The sequence below is a fragment of the Lytechinus variegatus genome, chromosome 6 (genome assembly GCF_018143015.1).
Source record: "Lytechinus variegatus isolate NC3 chromosome 6, Lvar_3.0, whole genome shotgun sequence".
NCBI lineage: Eukaryota > Metazoa > Echinodermata > Echinoidea > Temnopleuroida > Toxopneustidae > Lytechinus > Lytechinus variegatus.
In genome coordinates this window covers 38996304-39019757 of record NC_054745.1, presented here as the reverse complement: position 1 = coordinate 39019757, position 23454 = coordinate 38996304, and the positions used below count along the sequence as shown (strand labels likewise).

Below are 23454 nucleotides of genomic sequence, written 5' to 3'. Positions count from 1 at the left end.
AAAAAGTAATTTGCAAGTTGCAACTATTTGTCCTACAACAGGATTTTATAATCTAATTGGTTCTTTTTTAAATTGTTCCCAAAAGCTGACACATGTTTAACAAAAAAATCTCTTATCTGTAATCTTGGTGATATACATGTATGATGCATGAGTATTATATTAAATTGGCCAATTAATTTCATCATAATGAACTCTTTAAAAACATGTTGCTGAGCTATTTCTCAGCAGTGCATATCTCAACAATGCTACGAGTCAAAACCAATACATCACATAGATTTGGTACATGGTTGTCAAGATGAATCACATGCATAATACATGAAATGGAAAGCATGCATTCAGAAATGAATTCAGATGTAAGAATGTCTACTGGACTATTGAAGAGTGTATGTATGAAACCATCATGAATACACAAGAGTAGCATGCCTAGAAAACACAGTGCCTGGAGCATAGTACAATAGAAACATCCTTAATTCCAATTACTGACACGGATTAAACCTTTATTGTTTAGAAATTAGATGTCAATGAAAATCCCTAAAATTGTTAACAATTCAATTTTGCCAATTTGCAGAGACATGGAAACCACATCCACTGCATGATGCTTGTGATTTCTAAAGCCTACAACTCACAATAACTAGGAATTACCATTATTTGAATATTTGTTAGAGGGGCCATTAATAGATTCCCATTTTAAATGAACAGATTTATGTAAAAAAAAGAATTCTAGTTAAAATTACAGGAACTCTTGTAATTTTAAGAATAATCTTGAAACATTATTTTAAAACAGAAATATATCAAGAGTCTCCCTGACATGATATTGAAATTTCAACAACATTTTTAAATGACTAATGTTTTTTTTAGAATAAAGTCCCCAAAATATATAAATTCATGCTACTACAAGCTCAGTTAGAAAAAAGAAAACAACGCACAGAACTCAGATTAGGAACAAACATTCCAACAAATATTTCAAAATAAGTTAGTGATGTGATGGTGGTGGTTAGTGAAAACAAATCAAAATATTTTTTGATAAGAAGCAATGGACACTTCTTCCAACACACACGTTCATGTGAAGGGCCCTGTCTTACAAAGAGTTACGACTGATCCAATCAAACGTAACTCTATGGAAATCCATCAGTGTCATAATGGCTTCTACAGGAAATTTGCAAAATGTCCTTTGGAAGCAAAGGCGACACAAAATTGTCAAGAAAACAATGATTTTATGTAATCATCATATCTACAAAATATTTTGAACAAACATGCATTTTAGATGCGGGCTTTGCTGGCTTTCCATAGTTGAGGTTGATCAGATCACTCACAACTCTTTGGTGCCTTGGTCTACAAGAAGTCAGTCTACTTCATAGTTTGTCTTATATAACACATACATGTAGGCCAAACACATTTGGTCTAGTTGTCACTTGGTCTAATACTTATTTGGGATTAGGCCTACTGTTATCGAGTCAAATGTCCATTTAGTCTAATTTCCACTTTGTCTACTTTCTCTGCCACACTTTGTCAAATTAAAAATAACTTCGTTAATAATAGCCCATTATCAAAGAGAATATTAAAGTGGTGCTAGACCAGTTGGGCGGTAACACAACATTGGCTCCTGCGACAATTGATCTAGTCATATATAATATCTAAAAGGATATGGTTAGGATGTAATAGAGTTTTGGATTCAGAATAGTTACCTGAAAAGAATTAAGGTTTTTCTTGTTTTGGAGGTTAAGTTTTGTTTTAACTTGAAGATTTTCCATCGGAACAATTGTCACTAGAGCAAATGTCATGAAATCGTTAGACCATGTGGGGTTTCATAGGCCTACATGTAAATGGGAATTAGACAAAGTGTGAAATGGGCTATTACGTGGTACATGTAAATAGATCATAGACAAACGGGTTGTAGACAAAATGGGAATTTAGAACATGTGGGATCAGACCAAAATAATTGAAAATGGAAAAAAGTGGGTTATATGTCGGCAAAGTGGCCATATACCAAGTGATGCAAATTTTGAATGAGTGATGGAAGTGAACATAAGATGACACAGATTAGAGGCTGCATAGAGGTTGCATAGAGGCTTCAGTATTCTCATATTCACAATTAACAGAATGATGAGTGTACATGCACACCAATCAACATCAACCCACACTCATTAGATCACTCAAGACCTTAATCTCATGTGCCATTTTCATTATAAAACATCCCACATAGCTCCAACACAAAAGACCATGGGAAGGACGCATGCCTCCCCAACATCCACTCATCGCTGAGACACTGCATTGGGTTTCATTTCCTAGGGGGTCATAAACACACAGATTGAAATGGATGGGACTGAGGCAGGGACACTTGTCCTCTGGGGGGCAATCATTCCTGTGACATCTGCATGAAAAGCTTGGCCAACAAGACATTGCTTGCACTGGCATGAATATTTCATCCCCTAACCAGGTGGAAATAAATAGGTCAATGTCAACTAAAATAGTGAAAGTGTGAGGCCATACCATCCCTATGGGCTTGATAAAATGCACATAAAATCTGGATGTAAAATACAATTACAGCTGCTTAAATGCTTTAAATATTTCAAGGAGATGGCATAGCAACAAAACGTCCCTTGCCTGTACTAAAAATGAACATAAAGAAAAACAAAATGATCTATTTTGCTTCCAAGTTATTGAACCTTGTTCAAGGATGATAGATATGTACTGAACAATTTCAGGTTATATGCACTGTACATGAAGCCTTGATGGCCTACATTGTACTTCTTGGAGCTGAAGTAACCAGTTAATTTTAAGTAATGGTAACGCCAGCTTATTTCCCCTCTTTTTAAGATGCTAATTAGAAATAACCACTAATGATCATTTGTTTCCGTTTTTCATCTATTCATGAAAAATATAATTCTATATTTTATTATATTTGTTTTATTTATCAACATCCATCTATCTATCTATATCTATGTATCTTTCTATAATCTATCTCTCTCTCTCTCTTTTGGGGGTGAATTTATGTAAGAGTGCAATGTCATGAGGGATATATCCTTGCATCCTGTTGCCAGCAAAGCTCTCCTAAATAATGATTATGATTATTGTCAACCTTATTTACAAGGAGTATTAGTTCACTGTACAGTTTATAGACCATTGCATGCGTGGGAGATTTCTCTTATGCAAATAACCCACCCTCCCCCCCCCCCAAAAAAAAAAATATATATATATATAAAATAATAATTATAATAATAATAATAAAATAATAATAATAACAATACAATAAAAACAATAATAACAATATAACAACAACAATAATAATAATAATAACAATAATAATAATAACAATACAATAACAATAATAACAATAATAAATAAAAAGAATTTTTTTTCAAATGGACTAAAGGGGAAGGTGACATAAGTGAGAAAACTGCTAATTTTCAACATACAGTAGTTTCAAATCTACTACAGATATTCATATTAGAAATGTAATATTCCTTTCTTCAACATGCAAACCTTTCATCATCAAAGGAGTTCTCCTAGGCAAGACATACAATTAGGTCAATTTTGCTTTTTATATCACATTTGATACCTCATAAGAGTTAAGAGATCAGTCCAAAGAGTAATATAGAGTAATACTCTCATTCAAAAAACAATAAAATGATGTTTATCATTGATGTAAATATGCATTTTACTCTTCATACAAGATATACGGTCATATAATCAATTTTCATGACTACCGATCTAAATAGCATGAATTGTATGTCTGTCTCCCTCCATACAAATATTACTTACAAAAAAATGTACATGCTTAAACACACTATTCAAAGGCCAGTGACTGGTGACCTCATCTCATATTTATAATGGTTGCTCACCGTATGTCACCACCACTTATCTATATGTAGCTTGGGGATTGAGAGTGGTGAGTCTGCTTCTTAACAAGTCAATAGCCATTTGACTATCAATCCACAGATCCATCCATGTATGGTAAATTACAGTTAGAAAGATGTTTTATATACATGTAACATTGTTTTAATCATTACAGTATAGTTCATTAAAGGTTTAGCAAAATTATTTTTTATCTATTGAATTAATTCTCGTTATAAAGTTAATGTTGCATAAAACAACCACTGTACAGTTCATAAGTCGTGGTGATAATGTAACTTACCTATTTTTCAGCACTTACTACATGAAAATGATATTCATATTACTTGCCTACTTTCTAATATACTGAAAGTATGACCAAAAAATGCAAAAGATCTACCACCATTTTTATCACCATTATGATTATACTATTATTATCATTATTATTATTGTAATAAAAAATGATATCATTTTTATTATTGTTGAAAGGATTATTTGTACCATTATTCTAGCCATTGATCACATCTTCATTAGGAGTTGTAGTAGTAGTAGTAGTAGTAGTAGTAGTAGTAGTAGTAGTAGTAGTAGTAGTAGTAGTAGTAGTAGTAGTAGTAGTAGTAGTAGTAGTAGTAGTAGTAGTAGTAGTAGTAGTAGTAGTAGTAGTTGTTGTAGTAGTAGTAGTAGCAGTAGTAGTAGGAGTAGTAGTAGTAGTAGTAATAGTAATACAGTAGTAGTACTATTAAAGTATATTCAATTATACATAATGCTACAGATATACAAGAATATAGAAAAGGAACTGAACCACTTGGTCAGTAGAAATCCGATGACATCCACTTTCTACACGCTGTAATATGTAAATGAAAAACACTTCACGATGAGCAGACGGTCTTACTGCCTACGGGTATATCACTATTCCTTACAGGATCCAATATAGGCTTGCTAATGCATCATGCAAAAAAAAGGTTCACAAAATATTGAGTGTAAAAATTCAATGGGCAACAACAAAAAAGCATGGACATCTTTTTTGTAAAAGAAAGTCAGCATGAAATATGGTATGATGTTTTGTAACCAAATGAAGCGATGAGCGGTACGTGTATGGCTTACAGCCTACAGCTATTCTTACAAGTTTCCAATGAGCATGTTCACACATTATGCAAAATACGTTCCACAAATTTTGTGAATTAACATCAAATGAGAAATGAGATTATATAACAAAAAGACACATTTTCTTTTCAATGCAAGAAAGAAAATATTATTAAAGAATAAAAAGAGGAAAATTGTTTCTTGTGAGAGAGAGCAGTGACCGCATATCCTGGGGGTGGAAATAGCAGAAAATTTAGTAATTTTAGTTATTGACTTTTTTTTAGTTTTACATGTTGATGGTGTAACACCCATCTTGGAAATCCATCAAGGTCATATTTCTTTAGGAAATTAGAGCAATGTCCTTTGAAAACAGAGAGAAGCGATCTTAATTGTCAAGAAAACAGTGAAAGTATATACACCATATCTAGAAAATATTTTACAAAAATTTGTATTTTAAATGTTGAAATTATTGGCCATGCACCCATAGTTGTGATTGATCGGATCAATTGCAACTCTTTGTAAGACAGGGTCTGGCTCTGCCTCATTTCAACACAAGATATTCAAATAAATCTTGACTCTCTCTCTCTCTGTCTCTCTCTTCTTCCATCGCTAATTATTATCTATTATTGTATAGATTCTGAATGTCATCAAACCAAGTCTTATTTGCTGATTAATGCTTTCTCCCTCTCAAATTAATACTCCTGATTAAATCTGATTTATGACCTCGTCATAGGGCAAATACGAGTAGATCTAAAATGAACAATATGTTGCCAAACAATGTTGCATGACTATCCTTCAGCCAAAAAGAGAACTCTGTTGTTGATGAAATACATGTACATGAAAACAGTGCAATTGGCTTGATCAGATTTGGATTTAGGGGGTCCAGTGCCCCCCCAAACAAAAAAATGGCACTGTGCCTTCCCTCATACACTGTAAAAACTGTGGTGTTAAAACTGACACCAATTGGTGTTAATAGAGGACCACACCCTGAGGCTTTAAAATTACACCCTAGAGATTGAACATAACACCACAGAGTGTAAATGTAGCCAAAGGTGTTGTAATAACACCTATAGGTGTTAAACTAACACCATCAATTTAACACCAGTGTAAAAGAACTGGTATGGTCCTCTCTGTACACCGTTTAACACCACAGTTTTTGCTGTGTACAAGAAGTGCCTCTTCTTTTTGGGGTGGGGGATTACTATTCTTGGGGAATGTGTGGTCAACAAATTATTATCAAATAAAATTTTCAATGATTTTTATTTATTTCATTGAACTGAAAATGTTCCTTTTTTATCCAAATTGACAATAATTCCATTTGCGATTGATCCTGTTTTGCTGCACTAAATTCATGAGATTCTAGAGCCATTCCTGACATTGAAGTAACAGTGGCATAGAGAAAAACAAATTACATGAATATTTTATGAAATTAATTAAAGTGGATTCGCATGAATAAAACATCATAGAGCGCATTGTACTCAATTCATAACACGTTTTGTTACCTTCGAAATCCTTCTTCATGGTCATTTTCTCTGTCGCAAGCACAATTTTCCACAAAAGAATCCTGTTTCTATGCGGTATATTACGACTAATAAACTTGAGTAACAAATGCTAATTGAAACACATACTCATTCAGCATAGAAGAGCATCAAGCACATAAAGGAAATATATTGTATAACAACAGCATAATTAAATTGGTACACAGCAAAAACTGTGGTGTTAACCGGTGTACATAGAGGACCACACTAGTTATTTTACACCGGTGTTAAATTGGTGGTGTTAGTTTTACACCTATAGGTGTTATTACAACACCTATGGTTGTTACATTTACTCTTTGGTGTTATGTTCAATCTCTAGGGTGTTATTTTAACACCTCAGGGTATGGTCCTCTATTAACACCAATTGGTGTCAGTTTTGACACCACAGTTTTTACAGTGTACAATTGTTTGATAGTATATCAAAGTACAACATAAATGTTTTGTGTGTGTTTACAAACCGGATGGATTCTATGCAGACAAGGAAACTAGAATTAGTAATAGTATTAATAATAGTTTAGTTTACTCCAACGATGTTGTAGGACTAAGCCTGTTCATCGATCAAAGTAGAATGTCTTTTGCTGCTCTCCTTCAGACAAAATTTAACCATATATCTAGAAATAATATATTACGAGGCACATTGTTGTTTATTTTTATATTTTTTTCAAATAATATTCCATTGTTCCTATTGTTTTAATAATGTATTATTGAAAATAGGCATTTACATTGTACCATTTATCTAGAATAATCTATTACAAGGCACAATGTTATCAATATTCCATTGGACCTACCATAATTTAGCTAGAACATTTCATTTCAGTTAAGATTATATCTTTATATTCATGTTCAGCATGTATGTAGCTCACAACTGATAACTGTAACACTCATTTCATCGTGATAAAACATTCATGTTTCCACTGAATAGGCAGTGTTCATATAGAGACAGAATAATTTGAGTATAGAGTCATGTGAATATGCATTGATGAGAGCACACCAGTGATAAAGCACTCATGTTCCTACAGTAAAGGTCATGTTTAAATACACTGGTCAAACAGCAAAGAGTTGTGTGAATTATGCATTCATGAGAGTATGAACTGTATGATGAAACTGTATGATGAAAAAGCATGTTAATACAGTAAACATGGTGTTTATACTTAGGGAGATTTAGTTAAGAGCTGTGTGAACATACATTCATGAGAGCAGACATTTACAATGAATGAGAACACATTAAATGGGTGGTGTTTATACAGAGAGGATTAATGTTATCATAGAGTTGTGTTAACATGCATTCATGAGAGCAGACATTTACTATGAATGAGAACACAAAGTGAGTGTGTTTATACAGAGAGGATTAATGTCATCATAGAGTTGTGTGAACATGCATTCATGTAAGCAGGCAATGTTTGCATTAGGATGTGAAGTGTTGGGAGAGGATGAATGAATGCAGCAGCAACGTTGTTTCACTTTCAAACTTCGCCTCATGAAATTATCATAATCATACAGGCATTGATATCCCCCCCCCCCCCATCCTCCTCTCTTTGCTCTTTCAAATTTTCTTTCTCCTTAAAGGTCAAGTTCACCCTAACAAAAAGTTGATTTGAATATTAAAGAAAAAAATCAAACAAGCATAGCACTGTAAATTCATCAAAATCAGATGTAAAATAAGTTATGACATTTTAAAGCTTCGCTTAATTTCACAAAACATTTGTATGCACATCGTGGTCGGTATGCAAATGAGGAGACTGATGGCATCTTCCACTCACTATTTCCTTTGTATTTTATCATATGAAATATGAAATACTTTAATTTTCTCCTAATTGTCAATGCTTAATTCCTCCCCGAACATGTGGAATTAGCATTGTTTAATTTGGTCCTTATTGTCAAATCTGTAAAAGAATGAAATATTACATAATTCAAACAATAAGAAAATAGTGAGTATAAGGGACTTCATCGACTGTCTCATTTGCATCTCACTGAGTTGTGCATTTCACTGTCTTGTGAAAATAAGCGAAACTTAAAAATATCATCACTTTCTTATGTTAGATCCAATTTTGATAAAATTTTCAGCTTTGTGCTTGTTGGGCTTTTCTCTATTTATTGCAATTAACATTTTATCTGGGGTGGACTTGACCTTTAAATTCTCTTCAAGTATTATTTGTTCTCCTAATAATCTGTTTATCTTTGTGTCTAGACACATCAGCTGCTCAATAGTGAGCCTTCTCCCTCCCTTCCATTCATATTCTTTGTCTCTTCACCAATACCCTCCTCTCTCTGTCCATTTCTCACTCTCCCTCTCCCTCTCTTCAAACCCCTCCCCTACACACCACCATCAAGCTTCACACACACATGATAACAAATTGTCCCCAGTACTTTAACAAGATTAATGAAATTGCATCAAGTAATTCATATTATTCAATTAAGATCCATGTCAGCCTAAACCCTCCTTTGTTAGTGGGAACCACTCTAATCATTTCTGTTGAGTGAATCCTTCACCAAGACCGAATTGCCACTTGGTCAACACCCACTCTGTCTACTTTGCATTAGGTCTAATCATGCTTCATCTACATAGACCAAAACACGACTATAATGCATCACAGTTAATACCATTCTATCTCATTTAAAGTTTGATGATTTGTATAGTGCAGCTACTATAATTGCATACTTTACTGGGCTTGATACTTGGTATCATATTATCACCCCGGCTATCGATGAGCCCCCCATATAGGCGCTAAAGCATTTAAGGAATAAAATACTACTGGGTTACAAGGTACCCATTCACTTCACTTGTGTCGAGTGCAGCACAATGTGGGTAAATTTATTGCTGAAGAAAAACACGCCATGGCTGGGATTCGAACCCATGTCCCTCTGACTGAAAGACGAGAGTTGTAACCACTAGACCAAGTTGCCCACCAGTTTAATAGGATTGCCATTTCATCTTATCTCCACTTGGTCTAATACCAATGAGTCTATATATATATATATAGATATTCTTTTCTGCGATCACCAATGTATAATCATTTTCTGTAAATTTGATTGTGATATGTTATATATTGTGTATCTGTAATTATTTTATTAGTCCTGTACTTCGTTCTAAAAAAACGAGTAACCTGGACTTATTTTCATTGTTTGTAACTTCCCTATGTTTTGTTTTGAATAAAGGTGATTTTTTAAAAAAATAGAAAACCGTTTATGAAACAAATTATCATTTGACAAAGTAAAAAAACCCAATGGGCATTTGACTATAGATCAAGATGATATACATGTAAATACAAATTATACAAAACTGAGCCGTAGACCACTTGGGTTCAGCCACGATATAAATTTCTCATGATTAAGACGAATACTCAATTCAAAGTTGGATCCAGTACTAGTCGATATTCGATTCCAAAGTTCGTAGATTATCACTGTCAACATGATATATCGCCGAGCCTGACAATTCATTACGTTAATTATGAGCTGGAACTCTATGAGAGCAGGGAAGGGGGGGGAGTCAATAGATTCCATGAAGATAATAAAAAATTTCTTACTTTACATCTCATTTTCAGAAAAAACAGCCATGCATGATGCACCTAACCATATAGTTTTATCTTAACACTCATGGATGCGTGCATTGCACCCTGGTTGATTTTATTCCATGGTGATCTGCGAAGAACGTTTAATATGGGAAACTTATTTATGGAGCTCCACCAGAAATCAAAAGTACCTGTATTAACCTTGCATTTTCTTTTCAGAGCTCATTCAGCCATGCGTGTAATCATACACATTATATTTGGCCCATCATGCATTGTGCCTCGGAGGACGAGGGGTTACCTTCTTCCACTGCGACGACGAGAGGAGGGTAGGGTTAATTAGCATTTATAAGCATTCTGAAGGTTGCAGCCGACAAGCACTTGATCACAGAGTGCGTCATTCGAACCATCCATCAACTTCTGCATCGCCGGTTCGCCAGACATCCACTGATGTGGTAGAATAATCGTAGGTCACATTTCGTTAACCAACCCTCAATAGACCCGATTACTACATGTATATCTGAAAATTAATGCATACTGGTTAAATAAAAGTTGTTCTTGACAAGAAAGCTTGTCAGAGGTTTGTCAAATGCCAACTGTAACAGAATGTTCAAACCGTCCATCAACTTCTGCATCGATGGTTCGCCAGACATTCCATGATGTGGTAGAATAATCGTAGGTTACATTTAACCCTCAATAGACCTGATTACAAGAGAACTAATTAATGCAAGCTGGTTAAATGAAAGTTGTTCTTGACAACAAGAAAGCTTGTCAGAGGTTTGCCATATATAACAGAATGTTCAAACAGTCCATCAACTTCTGCATCAATGCTCAGCCAGACATTCACTGATGTGGTAGAATGAGATTTGTAAGGTAAACTTATTCATTACTCCCTTCACAATAGACATGATTATTTATGAAAGTCTAATACATGTTTTAATGAAAGTTGTTCTTTACAAGAAAGCTTGCCAGAGGATTGTAATATACATATATAGCAACAGGATATTCAAACCATCCAACTTCTGCATCAATGGTCCGCCAGACATTCCCCGATATGGTAGAATAATCGTAGGTTACATGTAACCCTCAATAGACTAGCTGATTGCTACATATGGAAATTAACGCATACTGGTTTCAATGAAAGTTGTTCCTAACATCCAGAAAGCTTGCCAGAGCCTTGTCAGATATACAAACAAGAAATTCAATCCATCCATAAAATTCTGCATTGATGATCTGCCAAACATTCTACGATGTAGTATAATATAGATTTGTGGATTATTTAGTTGCCCCACTTCATATAGAACTCATTGCTTACATTGGGAAATTTATGGCATATTTATCAAATGAAAGATGTTCTTGACAACAAGACATTGCCAGAGGCTTGCTTGGTATAGCATCAGGATATTGAAGCCATCCATGGAATTCTATATTGATGATTTGCCAAACTTTCATCGACGTGGTAGAATAATTATCGCATAGCTATCCCACTCACAATATTAAAACCTGACTGCTATACTTTTCATTTAACACCAAGAAATATTGGTTTGCCAGATATAGCAACATGATATGCATGTAAACCTTACTCCCAACTATTTCTTTAATTACATACAGATTAAAGGAATATAAGACTCCCAGGAAAGGAAACTTAAATCACTCAGTTTTGTTTGTGGAGGTATTGTGGTGTAGTGGTTGAGTCACTTGATGCTTAAACCAAGGGTCAAGAGTTCAAATCCTATCAGGCACTAAACATGCTTGTTAGGAATTGGTGGCACCAAATAATTTTTTAACATTAAATAAAAATTGCAAAATGCTCAATGATGTGATAGAATTATAGATTTGATGGGTTTTTAGTTGTTGTTTAGTTTCAGGAGGTGTAGTGGTTCAGTCACTTGATTCTTAGCCAAAGGTCGAGGATTCAAATCCCACCAGGCACTGAATTAATGACGTTTGACAAAGCACTATCCATGTGTTGTCACTCTCAATCCAGGCGTTAAATATGGATACTTAACGTCGATGCGATGGGGCTGGCATGTTTGCACCAATAAAAATCTGTTTCCTTGCCTGGATACTCCCCAGAGAGTGGAGATGGTGTACTTTACTACATGTGGGACAGTGATGGATCCTATGACTGGGTAGTAATAATCACAATTTTCCTGAAGGCACGATAGCTCAGTCGGTAGGGCGGGAATTCTTATTCTGGTGACCCACGTTCGATTCCCACTTTGTGCACTATTGCCCTTTGGTAAGGCATTGATACTCAGTACCAGGTCCTTTGGAGAGGACCTTAAGCTGTCGGTCCTCTGGTTGCTTGCTTACAAGTAGTCATGCTTTCTTAACAGCAATCAGTTAAAAAATCACCACCAATCGCGATGTAAAGCTCTTAATAGAAACACAAAGTATGAAGCGCTTTATTAGATGTAACTAATTTCTATTATTATTTATTATCATTATTATAATAAATAAAGCAGACTCTTAATTGTGAAATATTGGATTCAGTTCTATTAGAATATGTGGGATAAGACCAGAAAAGCATTGACAAAATAATAATAATAATATGGGGATAGACCAAATGGATATTACACAAAAAAATGCAACATTTCACGGACCAAGTGGCAATCCATCCTGATGAAATGCACTACCTTCCAGTACGAGCCAGACATGATATTATAACTAATTCATCAGCGCTACTCTGCTATGCAAATCAACCTGCACTTTTTACAGGTCATTACGGAACTCCAATATCAGCATTCGCTATCGGATCAGAGCTTGTATTAATGGCAATAGACATCATTTAATTGGCGGAACTGAAGATATGTGACTATATTCATTCCCATTCTGGCATAAAGGCTTCCCATCTTCAATTCTTCAAAGCACATTTTCCTAGGAATGAAATGGAATAAACCTGTATGTTATTAAAATAAAAATGGGGGAAAATGTTTTGAGGTTGGTATGATATAATCATGAAGCTGTTTAGGTTGGATGACTAGAGATATTACATGTAGATATCTCATCAAATGAAAGGTTTTACTTTTTTAAATGAAAGGAATGCCATGTAAAAAACAAGCGTCTAAAGCGACATTGAAATTTAACTCAATATTTTTTCGTAAACCTGGTATAAAATAATATTAATATGGACCATTTATATAGCAGTACAGCTACTATTAATTAACTCAGGGAATTTCTCCCTATCGGGGACCCATTCACCTCACCTGGGTTGAGTGCGGCACAATGTAGGTAAATAAATGAATCTGTGGGAAATACCACTGCAGAGAAAAGTGATCTCTTTTAATATATTTTTTTAAGGGGTGGGGGTTGATAGTGGAGAAATTCTAGGAAAAATTTTATTTTAGGAAATCTTAATATAGCACCAAATAAGACATGCTTAAAGCTTTTGATAGTCTCTTCTAAAAAGATTGTGTTTGCATTTGACAAATGCTGATACAAATTTTAATAAAAATTATTTAATAGCATCATCTGTTCATAGTATAGATCCCGATATTACTACAACTGACTTAAACATTTCATATTTCAGAAGAAAGTCTCATTACAATTCAAGATTGAGATGAAGCCATCAAGACTGATGTGATTAACATCTATTATTCTGGTAATTAGCCAAGTTCTTGAGATCTTTACAAAAAATATAATATATGGGAAACACATTATGCAGGGAATAATTTTCCTGGTATTGCATCGCATCACAATTTTCTCCACAAAGTCATTTTTTAATTTTGTACATAGCATATTTTTTACATAGGACTGTGCATTATTTAGTTGAGAGCTTAAATTCTCTCATGACCAAAAAAGCTAATCAAATTAGGAAAGCAAAATTATTCATATGATTATAATTATTATACACTCAAGATCACAATGAATACGGAAGCAAAATTATTCAACGCTGATCAATAATGATTATTAGTCTTCATCTGGAACTTCTTAAAGATTATCACAGATACATGTACATGTACATGGGATGTTACCAATTACCGGTATGAAAAACTCAAGACCACAACAAATAACCTGCAAGTAGGAACATTCAACGCAGCTAAATAAAGATGATTATTTGTCTCTTTCAGTTTCATTTCGGGATGAATCACTGCTACCATACCTTTAATAATCTGACGAAGGTACAGATCGGGGAAGCGAAACGCGTTAGCTCAGCGTGTGAAATCAATTAAGAAGCTATATTGAAAGCAGCGACACGTGTATCTTGTTATTACCGTCATGGCGATCCAGCAGCTAGATGATTTAAAATGCAGATTAAAAATCTCTCATTCATATAGTTATGAATATGTCTGTAATATTCTTCCTATGTGATGTGTTTTAATATAGAGGTGGGGAAACCAGATAGGGTGTAGTTAATTACATTAGGTTAATTAACTCTATTGCAATGTTAATTACACAATATGAATTACCACTTGATATTGAAACTGAAATTCAATTTGCAGCAGTAGCTCAGCAGCTGCAGTAGTAAGATTTTTTTATTTGTATGTTATATTGAAGTTTAGCTCTGTAGAATTAGTAGTAGTAGTGGTGGTAGTAGTAGTAGAAGTAGTGGTGGTAGTAGTGGTGGTAGTAGTAGTAGTAGTAGTAGTAGTAGTAGTAGCAGTAGTAGTAGTAGTAGTAGTAGTTACATGTAGTTGTAGTACATGTAGTAGTAGTTGATGATATTGGTAAGAAATTAACAAATTTATGCAAAACAATGATAACAAAAAATAATCAAATAAAAGACATATCACTAAGGGGTAGTGTGACTATTTCCTTCTTTTCAAAAGGCATTCCATTCATTTTTTGCAGAAAATCTCAGAGATGTAGCATATCTTGCCCCACCCCCTCCTTCCGTTACCCATGGAAACAACATTACACTAGTGGCAGCAACGTCATGTAGTTGCCAAACTGTAATGTTCACCTTCCTCCAAATAAGTTTACTACCACGTACTGTCTGCAGGTTTGAACAAATAACAAAAGTTCATATTGAAATTGAAAAAAAAATGGAGAAACTTTTAAGAAAGCAGATGCTGGTAGAGTCTTCATTCCAGGTGACAGTTTGACATTGAACCCGGATTAAAGAGGTCGGGAATACTGAGCGAAAAAAGTCTCGGTATTAAGTGCCAAGAAAGAGAGAACGGTTCCACCCTGGCTCTCTAAACAGGTCGGTGACAAGAGAACAAAGTTCAAAGAATAAAAAGGAGGAAAGAAAAACACATCTCCCTTGGAAACCTCTGGCTTTCTTGTAAATCCGGAAACATCAATTTCTGGTTAAACTTTAAAAGAACATTTAGTGTTTACATTTCAATACAGTCTGAAGGGACAAGGAAATTGAAGGGAATTTTTCCCACAAAGTTCTGCTTGGTCTACATGTATTTTCTTCTCGCATACTGATCCTACATAACCTCATAATAAGTGGTTTCAAACCGCCTCGATCATAAGAATCGGCTTTAAATTATGAGAACTTTTTTTGGCTACTTCTCCTTGCATTCACACCACCCCGAAACATACCTTTCCGGGATTAGTTCCTGAAGTTACGAGCATGCAAATTATGGTCTGATAAGCAGGCAAGGCGCAAGATTCAACATCGCTAGCTTAGCAACCAACAACGGCGCCCGCGCCCAACTACACACTGCTTCCAGTAAATTGCTTTCACATTGCCAAAATACCTGCGACCTTGGAAAAATCCCCGCAAAAGTTCTAGTAATTTTGACAAGTACTTACTATTTAGTGGAATTTTTTCTTTCAGGGAAATTACGCATAATTTGCTTTCACATTGCCAATACTACCTGGTATTTTCTGATCGGGTAAATTTCCTGATCAGAAAATACCGGGAACTGACGAACTTCGTGGCGGTCTGAAACCACCTATAAATTTGGTTAAACTTGAAAGTATTATGGTAAACCTTGATATGAACATTAGTGCTTACTCTTTAATATAGTCTAAAAGGACAAGGAAATAAGAGTATTTAACAGAAAGCTGCATGGTCTTCAATATCTTGTCTAATCTTCTGTCTTTCTGATCATTTTTTGGGGGGATAATTCATAGTGGATCTAGATCTACATCAAAATGGAGGATAGGAGGAAAGGAAAAATAGAGAAAGTGGGGGATGCAAGAAATATGCTGAAGAAATTGAAGAAGGCATTAAAAGTCCTACTTTTGACTAAAGGTAAATCTCCCAAAACATGAAAATATTTGAAAAAGGTGTATTCGATATCAAGTGTGCGTGTGCAGCTTTCTCTACTAAATAGATCACTTTCTTGTAAAATGATAACCATTTCCAGCCAAAATACTGGGAATAGGGGGGATAAAAAGATAACATGATACGCCCCCATTGGGACTTGCACTCTGTCAGCCTACATGATGATATGTGACATGTGAATGGAACCATAGGGTGTATGGAATATGTTAAAGAGACAAACTAAGAAAGAAAACATAATTTGAGGTGTTGATATATTAGCATATGTATAAACATGAATGTCAGTACGCTTATTTAGAGTATATTGATCAGGAGGTACCAGAAAGTAGTTTCAAATTTATGTGCCTTGATGTACATGTTTACGCCTAGAGAAAGAAAGTGAAAAATTTAGCTTTAATTACGTCTTAGATGTATACAGTTAAAGATAAATTCCAGTTTTGGTAACGATCTCAAAATGACTTTTTACAGAATCTAATATAATGACCACCCAAGTGTCTGTTTGTATGAATAAAAAATATGTGCAAAAGGATTCTGGAAGAAATTGTGTAATTGCTGAGAAATAGGCAAAATAAGCGTGGATTCGGTCACTTCCGTCGGGTCTTTATTCCAGCAATAATAATACACTGTCCCACGTGTACCTATCTGTGTTGGCGATCTTCAGTGTGATCGTATTTCAGCTTTATTTTATGATTTCACAAAGTTCAGTTTATGTAACTGTACCATATAGATCCACGATGATATAGTCATACTTAACCTTGGTTTTATAGACTTTCTCACGAAATTTGTGTTTTACTGCAAATACTATCATTTAGCTTTAACGTAGCAATAGGGTTTTATGCTTTGTTTTATACTAGGACTACGGTAGAGTTTAGTGTTAAATCTAGGGTTGACGTTAGCCACTCAGTTATTAAGTGAGTGTAATCTACAGCGGAGCAATTGTCGCTGAAACAATTGTCGCTGGAGCAATTGTCGCTAGAGCAATGGTCATGGATGGACCAAGAACTCAACCTCTACCTGCTGCAGCTTTAGGCCTGAGCCATTGAGATAACATCAACACAGGTCTTTATGGACAGATAGGCTTCAACAGATGTAATGTGATAGCCTCATACACTCATACCCTTGGGATATTAGTAGAGTAGGCACTTGTGAGAACATTGCAATGTCAAGTCCCCACTCAGCAGGTGTAATATAAACATACAGAGGTCAATGGGAGGTCAAGGGGAGGGGTTAGGGTCAAAGGTCAGAGCAGGAGCATGAAGGCTGAAATAAATAAGACATATCTAATTGTGGCACATTAAATGAAAAGAGGTTTGAATATAAAAAAATATATCCTAAAGTAAACACTTACGCAGTAGGGTCTATTTGGGAAAGATTAAAAAGAAGTTTAAAAAATAAATATATATATGCACACTTAATTTTCACTGCAAAAGTTGGACACTTTTGGACTCTTGCACTTTAAATAATACCAAAATACCTCTTTATACATTTCTCATATCCCTTTCATAAACCCAATTATGTGGCTAAAAGCAGGACCAGAGTTATCCGCATTATTTTGATGCTGCTATTATCCGCATAATAGCAGCATCGGGACCAGATTTTGACTTTATGAACGCATTTCCAAATAATGCGGATAATTGCCATGGTGCGGTCACAAGGTCACCCTTTTCCAACGCAACCGCTTCGGAGGGGGGTGTGTGCGGTTGCCATGGCGATTATCCTCTTTTTTTCAGGATGGGCGCTCGTAAAAATAATGAGGATTATTTTCAGAGTTTATGAACGCAATTTTTATTGAATTATCCGCATTACTCTTAGGCTGCTAATTGGAGGATAGGTTTATAAAAGGGGTATCAGTTTCTAGCTTGCTTTCAAACTCTCTATTCCCTTTTCACCTTAACTTTACCTTAATCATGATTTCATACACCCCTCATCGTTTCTGATAGCATTCTCTCCCCCAACCCCTAGTCTGCAGGTTCAGGCAGACCCTTTGTTTTCTCAATTTCCCATAGTGCACAATGCCAAGTCTGAAGTAGTGAGACTAGATTCTCTATGTACTGTGGCTGGCTCTACTCTTATTTGATACTAGTCTTTGGCGTCTAGTCCTCACTCTCGACCTGTTATTGGGTTAAGTGTCATATATGGGTATGTGCCTTGTGGACTACCCAACCAGACAATACAGAGTCTGAAGTAGTAAGACTAGATTTAGATTCTCTATGTACTGTGGCTTGCTCTACCCTTATTTGATACTAGTAGTCTTTGGCGTCTAGTCTTCACTCTCAACCTGTTACTGGGTTAAGTGTCAAATATGAGTCTGTGCCTTGGAGACTACCCAACCCCCACTGCTCTCTTGTGCTCTCTGTGTGTAGCTGTATCCCAATTCCTCCTCCCATCAAGACTCACTGGACAAAGTCAAAATAAGAAATAGTTTCCTTTCTATTCTCCTTCTTTCACCCCCTCTATCTCGTCATCTCCATCTCCCTTTTATCTCCAATCTGAATATCTCTCTTTTCCCATCCATCCCTTCTCTCTCCCACTCTCTCTTTCTTTCTCTCTCTCTCTCTCTCCCCATCTCTCTCACCATATCCCTATCTCTTGATTTCCCCTGGGGATACCCATCCCACTTTGTCAGGGGATGATACCGAGGTGTCACGGTGATGACTGGCATACTATCGCCATGGCAACCCGCGGTAAACTAGATACCTGGCATGTAATAAAGTGACCCAAAATGAATGACAACTGAATACATAAATACCTCCCAATTTTGTTTTTTTATTTTATATAGCCATTAGCCTACATGTGTCGGATTAAAACAAAAATACACAAGGGCTTGTAGTGATATATTGCCCCCCAAATGTCTAAGTTCCCTGGAAATTAAAGAGTCCCAGAAAAAACCTTATCCAATTAAACAATTATTATATAGGCAGTAGTCAGTGTAAAGAACATGTAGCCCGAAAGATAATAAAAAATATTTTTGCTTGACATGTACAAGTTATATCTGAGGAGTCATCTGGATTGATAATTAAAGCATCCAAAAGTTATTTGATTGTGGTGCATGCTTATAATATAGGGTATTTATATTGCGCACATATCCACCTTGTTAGGTGCTCAACGTGCTCCTATATTACCCGGCTAAGCTAGGCGTTCATAGTGCACACAGCTTTTTTTAAGGAATTACTTCCTACCGGTACCCATTTACCTCACCTGGGTTGAGTGCAGCACACTGTGGATTAGTTTCTTGCTGAAGGAAATTACGCCATGGCTAGGATTCGAAACCACGATCCTCTGTTTCAAAGTCCGAAGACTAATCCACTGGGCCACAACGCTCCACACTTATATGGGGTTATATGTGGTTACACTTAAATAATCAGGGGTGTAAAACTACATAGAATGAACAGAGGTACAGTATGAGATTATCGGGTATGCCTACTTTATCAATGTAATTCAATTCAATTCAATTCAAAAGTTTATTGTTAAAAATCCTGACATTGAAGGAGTATCATGAAAACAAACAAATGTCAATGCATGACAAATACAAGTTTTAGGTGTTACCCTAAATCAGAAAACTCATTTATAAATGTAGATGGCAAGGTTGTACACCACCCCTCCCCCCCCCCCTCCTCCAGGGTATGTTTAAATGTAGAATACAAGCAAAATAAGGGCAGATTGGAAGGCTGATTGATGAGAGAGGGAGAAAGACGATTTCAACCATTCAACAACTTCCGTCCCCCCCCCCTCTCTCCTCCCCCTCCCCCCCCTCCTCCATCCGTTCCCCCCCCCCTCTCCTCCCCAACTCCTTCCCCCTCCTCCATCCGTTCCCCCCCCCCCCTCTCCTCCCCAACTCCTTCCCCCTCCTCCATCTGTTCCCTTCCCCCCCCCTCTCCTCCCCAACTCCTTCCCCCTCCTCCATCCGTTCCCCCCCCCCCTCTCCTCCCCAACTCCTTCCCCCTCCTCCATCCGTTCCCCCCTCTCCTCCCCAACTCCTTCCCCCTCCTCCATCCGTTCCCCCCCCCCTCTCCTTCCCAACTCCTTCCCCCTCCTCCATCTGTTCCCTTCCCCCCCTCTCCTCCTACCGGCCCCCTCCCCATCCACCCCTTTCCCATTACAGTGTCTGCCTTCCTCTGCAGACAAGAATGCCTCCAGTGGGGGATGACTAAAGATCCCCAAGAAATACAAGAAAATGCAGAGAATTATGAGAAAATGTGAGAAATATGAGAAAGTGCGATTGGGGGAAAGAGCTTGCGTTGAGAGATGTTCTCTGATGTACTTCGGCTGTCTGAATATTTTCACTCATTCTTCCATGTATAGGCTCATTGTTCAGACACAAAAAAAGGACTGGCAAAAGTGGCATTTGTAGCCAATTACACATTTTCTGTTTACTAAAAATGTGGTACCTGAATAAATGGCCATATGCAGAGGGAGGGCAAGGGGCAATCAACCCCCCCCCCAAAAAAAAAAAAGTCTCTTAACTTCCCCAACCTTGTAATTTTCCATTAAAAAACATCATAGTTTTAATGCCATCTTGCAATGGCTTACATGTTTATAATGAAAAAAATTGAATTTCCACACTGTGTAAAATAAAATGTAAATTGAACTGGTATAAAATTTAATTGAATTTGATGTAGTCAAATCAAATATACATTAGAAATGAACAATTCCCTACAGCATTAATGACAATATACAACAAGTGATTAATTTTTAATGGGCAAGTAGGCCTCGGTGTAGAACTCATCAAGAATAGAAAATGAAAATAATTTTAAAAACAAAAGGAAAAGAAAGCAGAGTAGCAGACCATATTTCATAGCCTCTACCAGAACAATAAAAAGCCTTCAATATATGTCCCTACTTTCAATTGAACCTCGCAGAGAAGATAATATGCATTTTCTCTGTTTCAAAATCCATTTCATTAGCAAGTGAAGGGCATTGATTTTCTCCTCTGTCCGATGATGGGGGAAGGGGGAGGGGCAGACAGCGTCTGAAACAGTCATAATGACTCACGCACGAGGATTTCGATCTCATCTTAAAGAGCTCAAGTCACATTTAATTTTCTCAGTAAACTCACTAGATTTTAAATTGATCAATCCACATATCATCTCCCTGCTTGAATGAAATGGTACGCTGTAGAACTGCTGGATTCTCATATATTCAAGATGGCGGTCTCCAACATTTTTATTTTACATCTACATGTAGGTACCTTGCTCATCTTTTGATATCAAAGAATATTAATCAACAGAATATAGATGTCAACATTTTATCTTAAAAATGCAATTTGTTTTCTGATTATCTGTTTGTCTTTTGTATGATTCAATTCCTCAATGACTCAACTATACTATGTTCGATAATATTGTTGAAATCCAGAAAATGTATTGTCTAATTCTAAGAGAATAAAAACTATTGTTATCAATCGATAACTGAAAAATTGGCATTCCTAATAATCAAGAACAGGATTCAAAGCTGCGTAACGACAGTGCTTTGTAAAGCTTTAAAGCTTGTGTATAGTTTTGGTAAATCCACCAAAATGCACCTATCACTATTCCAATTCATTGCTAGCTAATATGAATGGATATGCCCTATAACAGTTATGATGTGAAGGATATGAAATGAAAATGTGTTTTACAGGATAAATTTTGCGATTTTACATGGAAATTTAACTTGATCGGGTCACCCGATCAAATTAAAATATCTGTGTATTTTTGTCTTTCAATTAAATCCTATTCCAAATCATGGAATGGGCTGAAACTTTCAAGATATGTTCTTTGTCTGTAACTTTTGGATATCTAATCACTAAATTTATAAGATAAGTGCTTAAATGCCCATTTTTTAATTTAAAACAAGCATCGCCGAGAGAGGGCGCTATATATCCAAGATTTGAATATTTGAAATTTTCTCAGAGAAGTGCAGTTGGAAAAATATCTAACGGTCTCTACGCTTCAGTAAGACTGTCATATTAGATGATATTCGATTATAAATCAAATTATTGACCCTTTACCAAAGCTATACACAGGCTTTAAGCTGCGCCACAACTCAACCACAAGAAATCAACATTTGGCAGAATTGAGTGTTCTAAAGGTTTATAATTCATCCGCTGTACAGAAACTCACTACCGATGCATCACTCTTTATCTTTGTCCGTAGGTTTCTTGCCAATTTGAAAATCTGTTGTGTCGGTGCAGGAACACCCTTAGAACTACACTTTTGCGCACTGCATGCGGGCAGAAGCGCGCACAAGGTCATTGCGTAAGGGCATTTCTTCACCAGTGAGGTGCGCAAAAGTGTGGTGCTAGAGTGCTAATCCTGCACCGACACAATGAATTGAGGGTAGACTAGTACAGGACAATCTCTGGAAACCATTTCCCCAACACAATTCCAATCTCATCCTCTCTTCAGTTCAGTCATTCAAAAAAAAAATTGAAAACCAATTTCACGTCTCGTAATGTCTTGTAATATCCCAGTAAACCCCTTCTCCCTATGTACATGTATAAAAAAATGATCAAGTATGTTCTTATAACAATTTAATTCTTTCCTGTAATAGTACACATGTATGTTGAATTGCGAGTTGCCTTTATCCGAGCATTCTTTGGAATGGATAAGTATGCATTTATATGCAGTTATCATTAACTGGTCACCTTCGCAAGTGAAAGATGAACATTATCATCATCATTATTATTATCATTAACATATAATCATGATTACACTTACCATAATACATAAAAAACTGCTATAAAATTAATCCTTGTATTCCTCTACAGCCCACAGTCACAGATACCACTCCTGCATCCAATTCTATACCTCCCCAGGAAATTAAACCGGTCCCTTCTCGTATCAAAGAACATCTACCGGTGTCTTCCCGTCTCCGGTGACTTCATCAGGCATCGGCAGCTCCTCTTCCAAGCGAGCCCCCTGCACCCAGCGATTGATTTCCCCAAGTATACGTTCCTATATATGACGAGCAGTGGTTTAGAGCTCACTGTGCATCTCTGCGTCAGATCTGCTCCTATTGTAATAATGCTATTACCATACCATGCGTGGAGCTCGGAGTGACTGCTGCTGTGTGTGGTGAGCAGCAGAGGGAGATAGTCTCCTTTCCAGACTCAGAAGAAGGCTGTTGGTTCGTAATGGCTTTTAATAATTAGGGACCTAAAATGTTGTTTTATTTAATATCAAGTCAATCTCTCTTGTTTCAAGCTGAAAATCTCTGATGAACAAACTGCAACTTATTAATGCTATTCATTATCGACAACTATGGAACTCTGTGCATCTAGCTAATATTTTGTTTGTTAACCACCCCCCCCCCCCTCCGGACTCTCTCCCTCTCTCTC

General features: G+C 36.2%; 1 protein-coding gene across 1 annotated transcript in view; it reads right to left on the bottom strand.

Annotated features, from left to right (window-relative positions):
• LOC121417454 (double-stranded RNA-specific adenosine deaminase-like) overlaps positions 1-23113 on the bottom strand; it is a 34100-nt gene extending 10987 nt beyond the window's left edge. The window contains exon 1 of the mRNA XM_041611171.1: positions 22835-23113. Coding sequence (XP_041467105.1) covers positions 22835-22837 — 3 coding nt within the window. The 5' untranslated portion in view covers positions 22838-23113. The remainder of the gene's footprint in view (positions 1-22834) is intronic.
• Between the last annotated feature and the right edge of the window lie 341 nt (positions 23114-23454).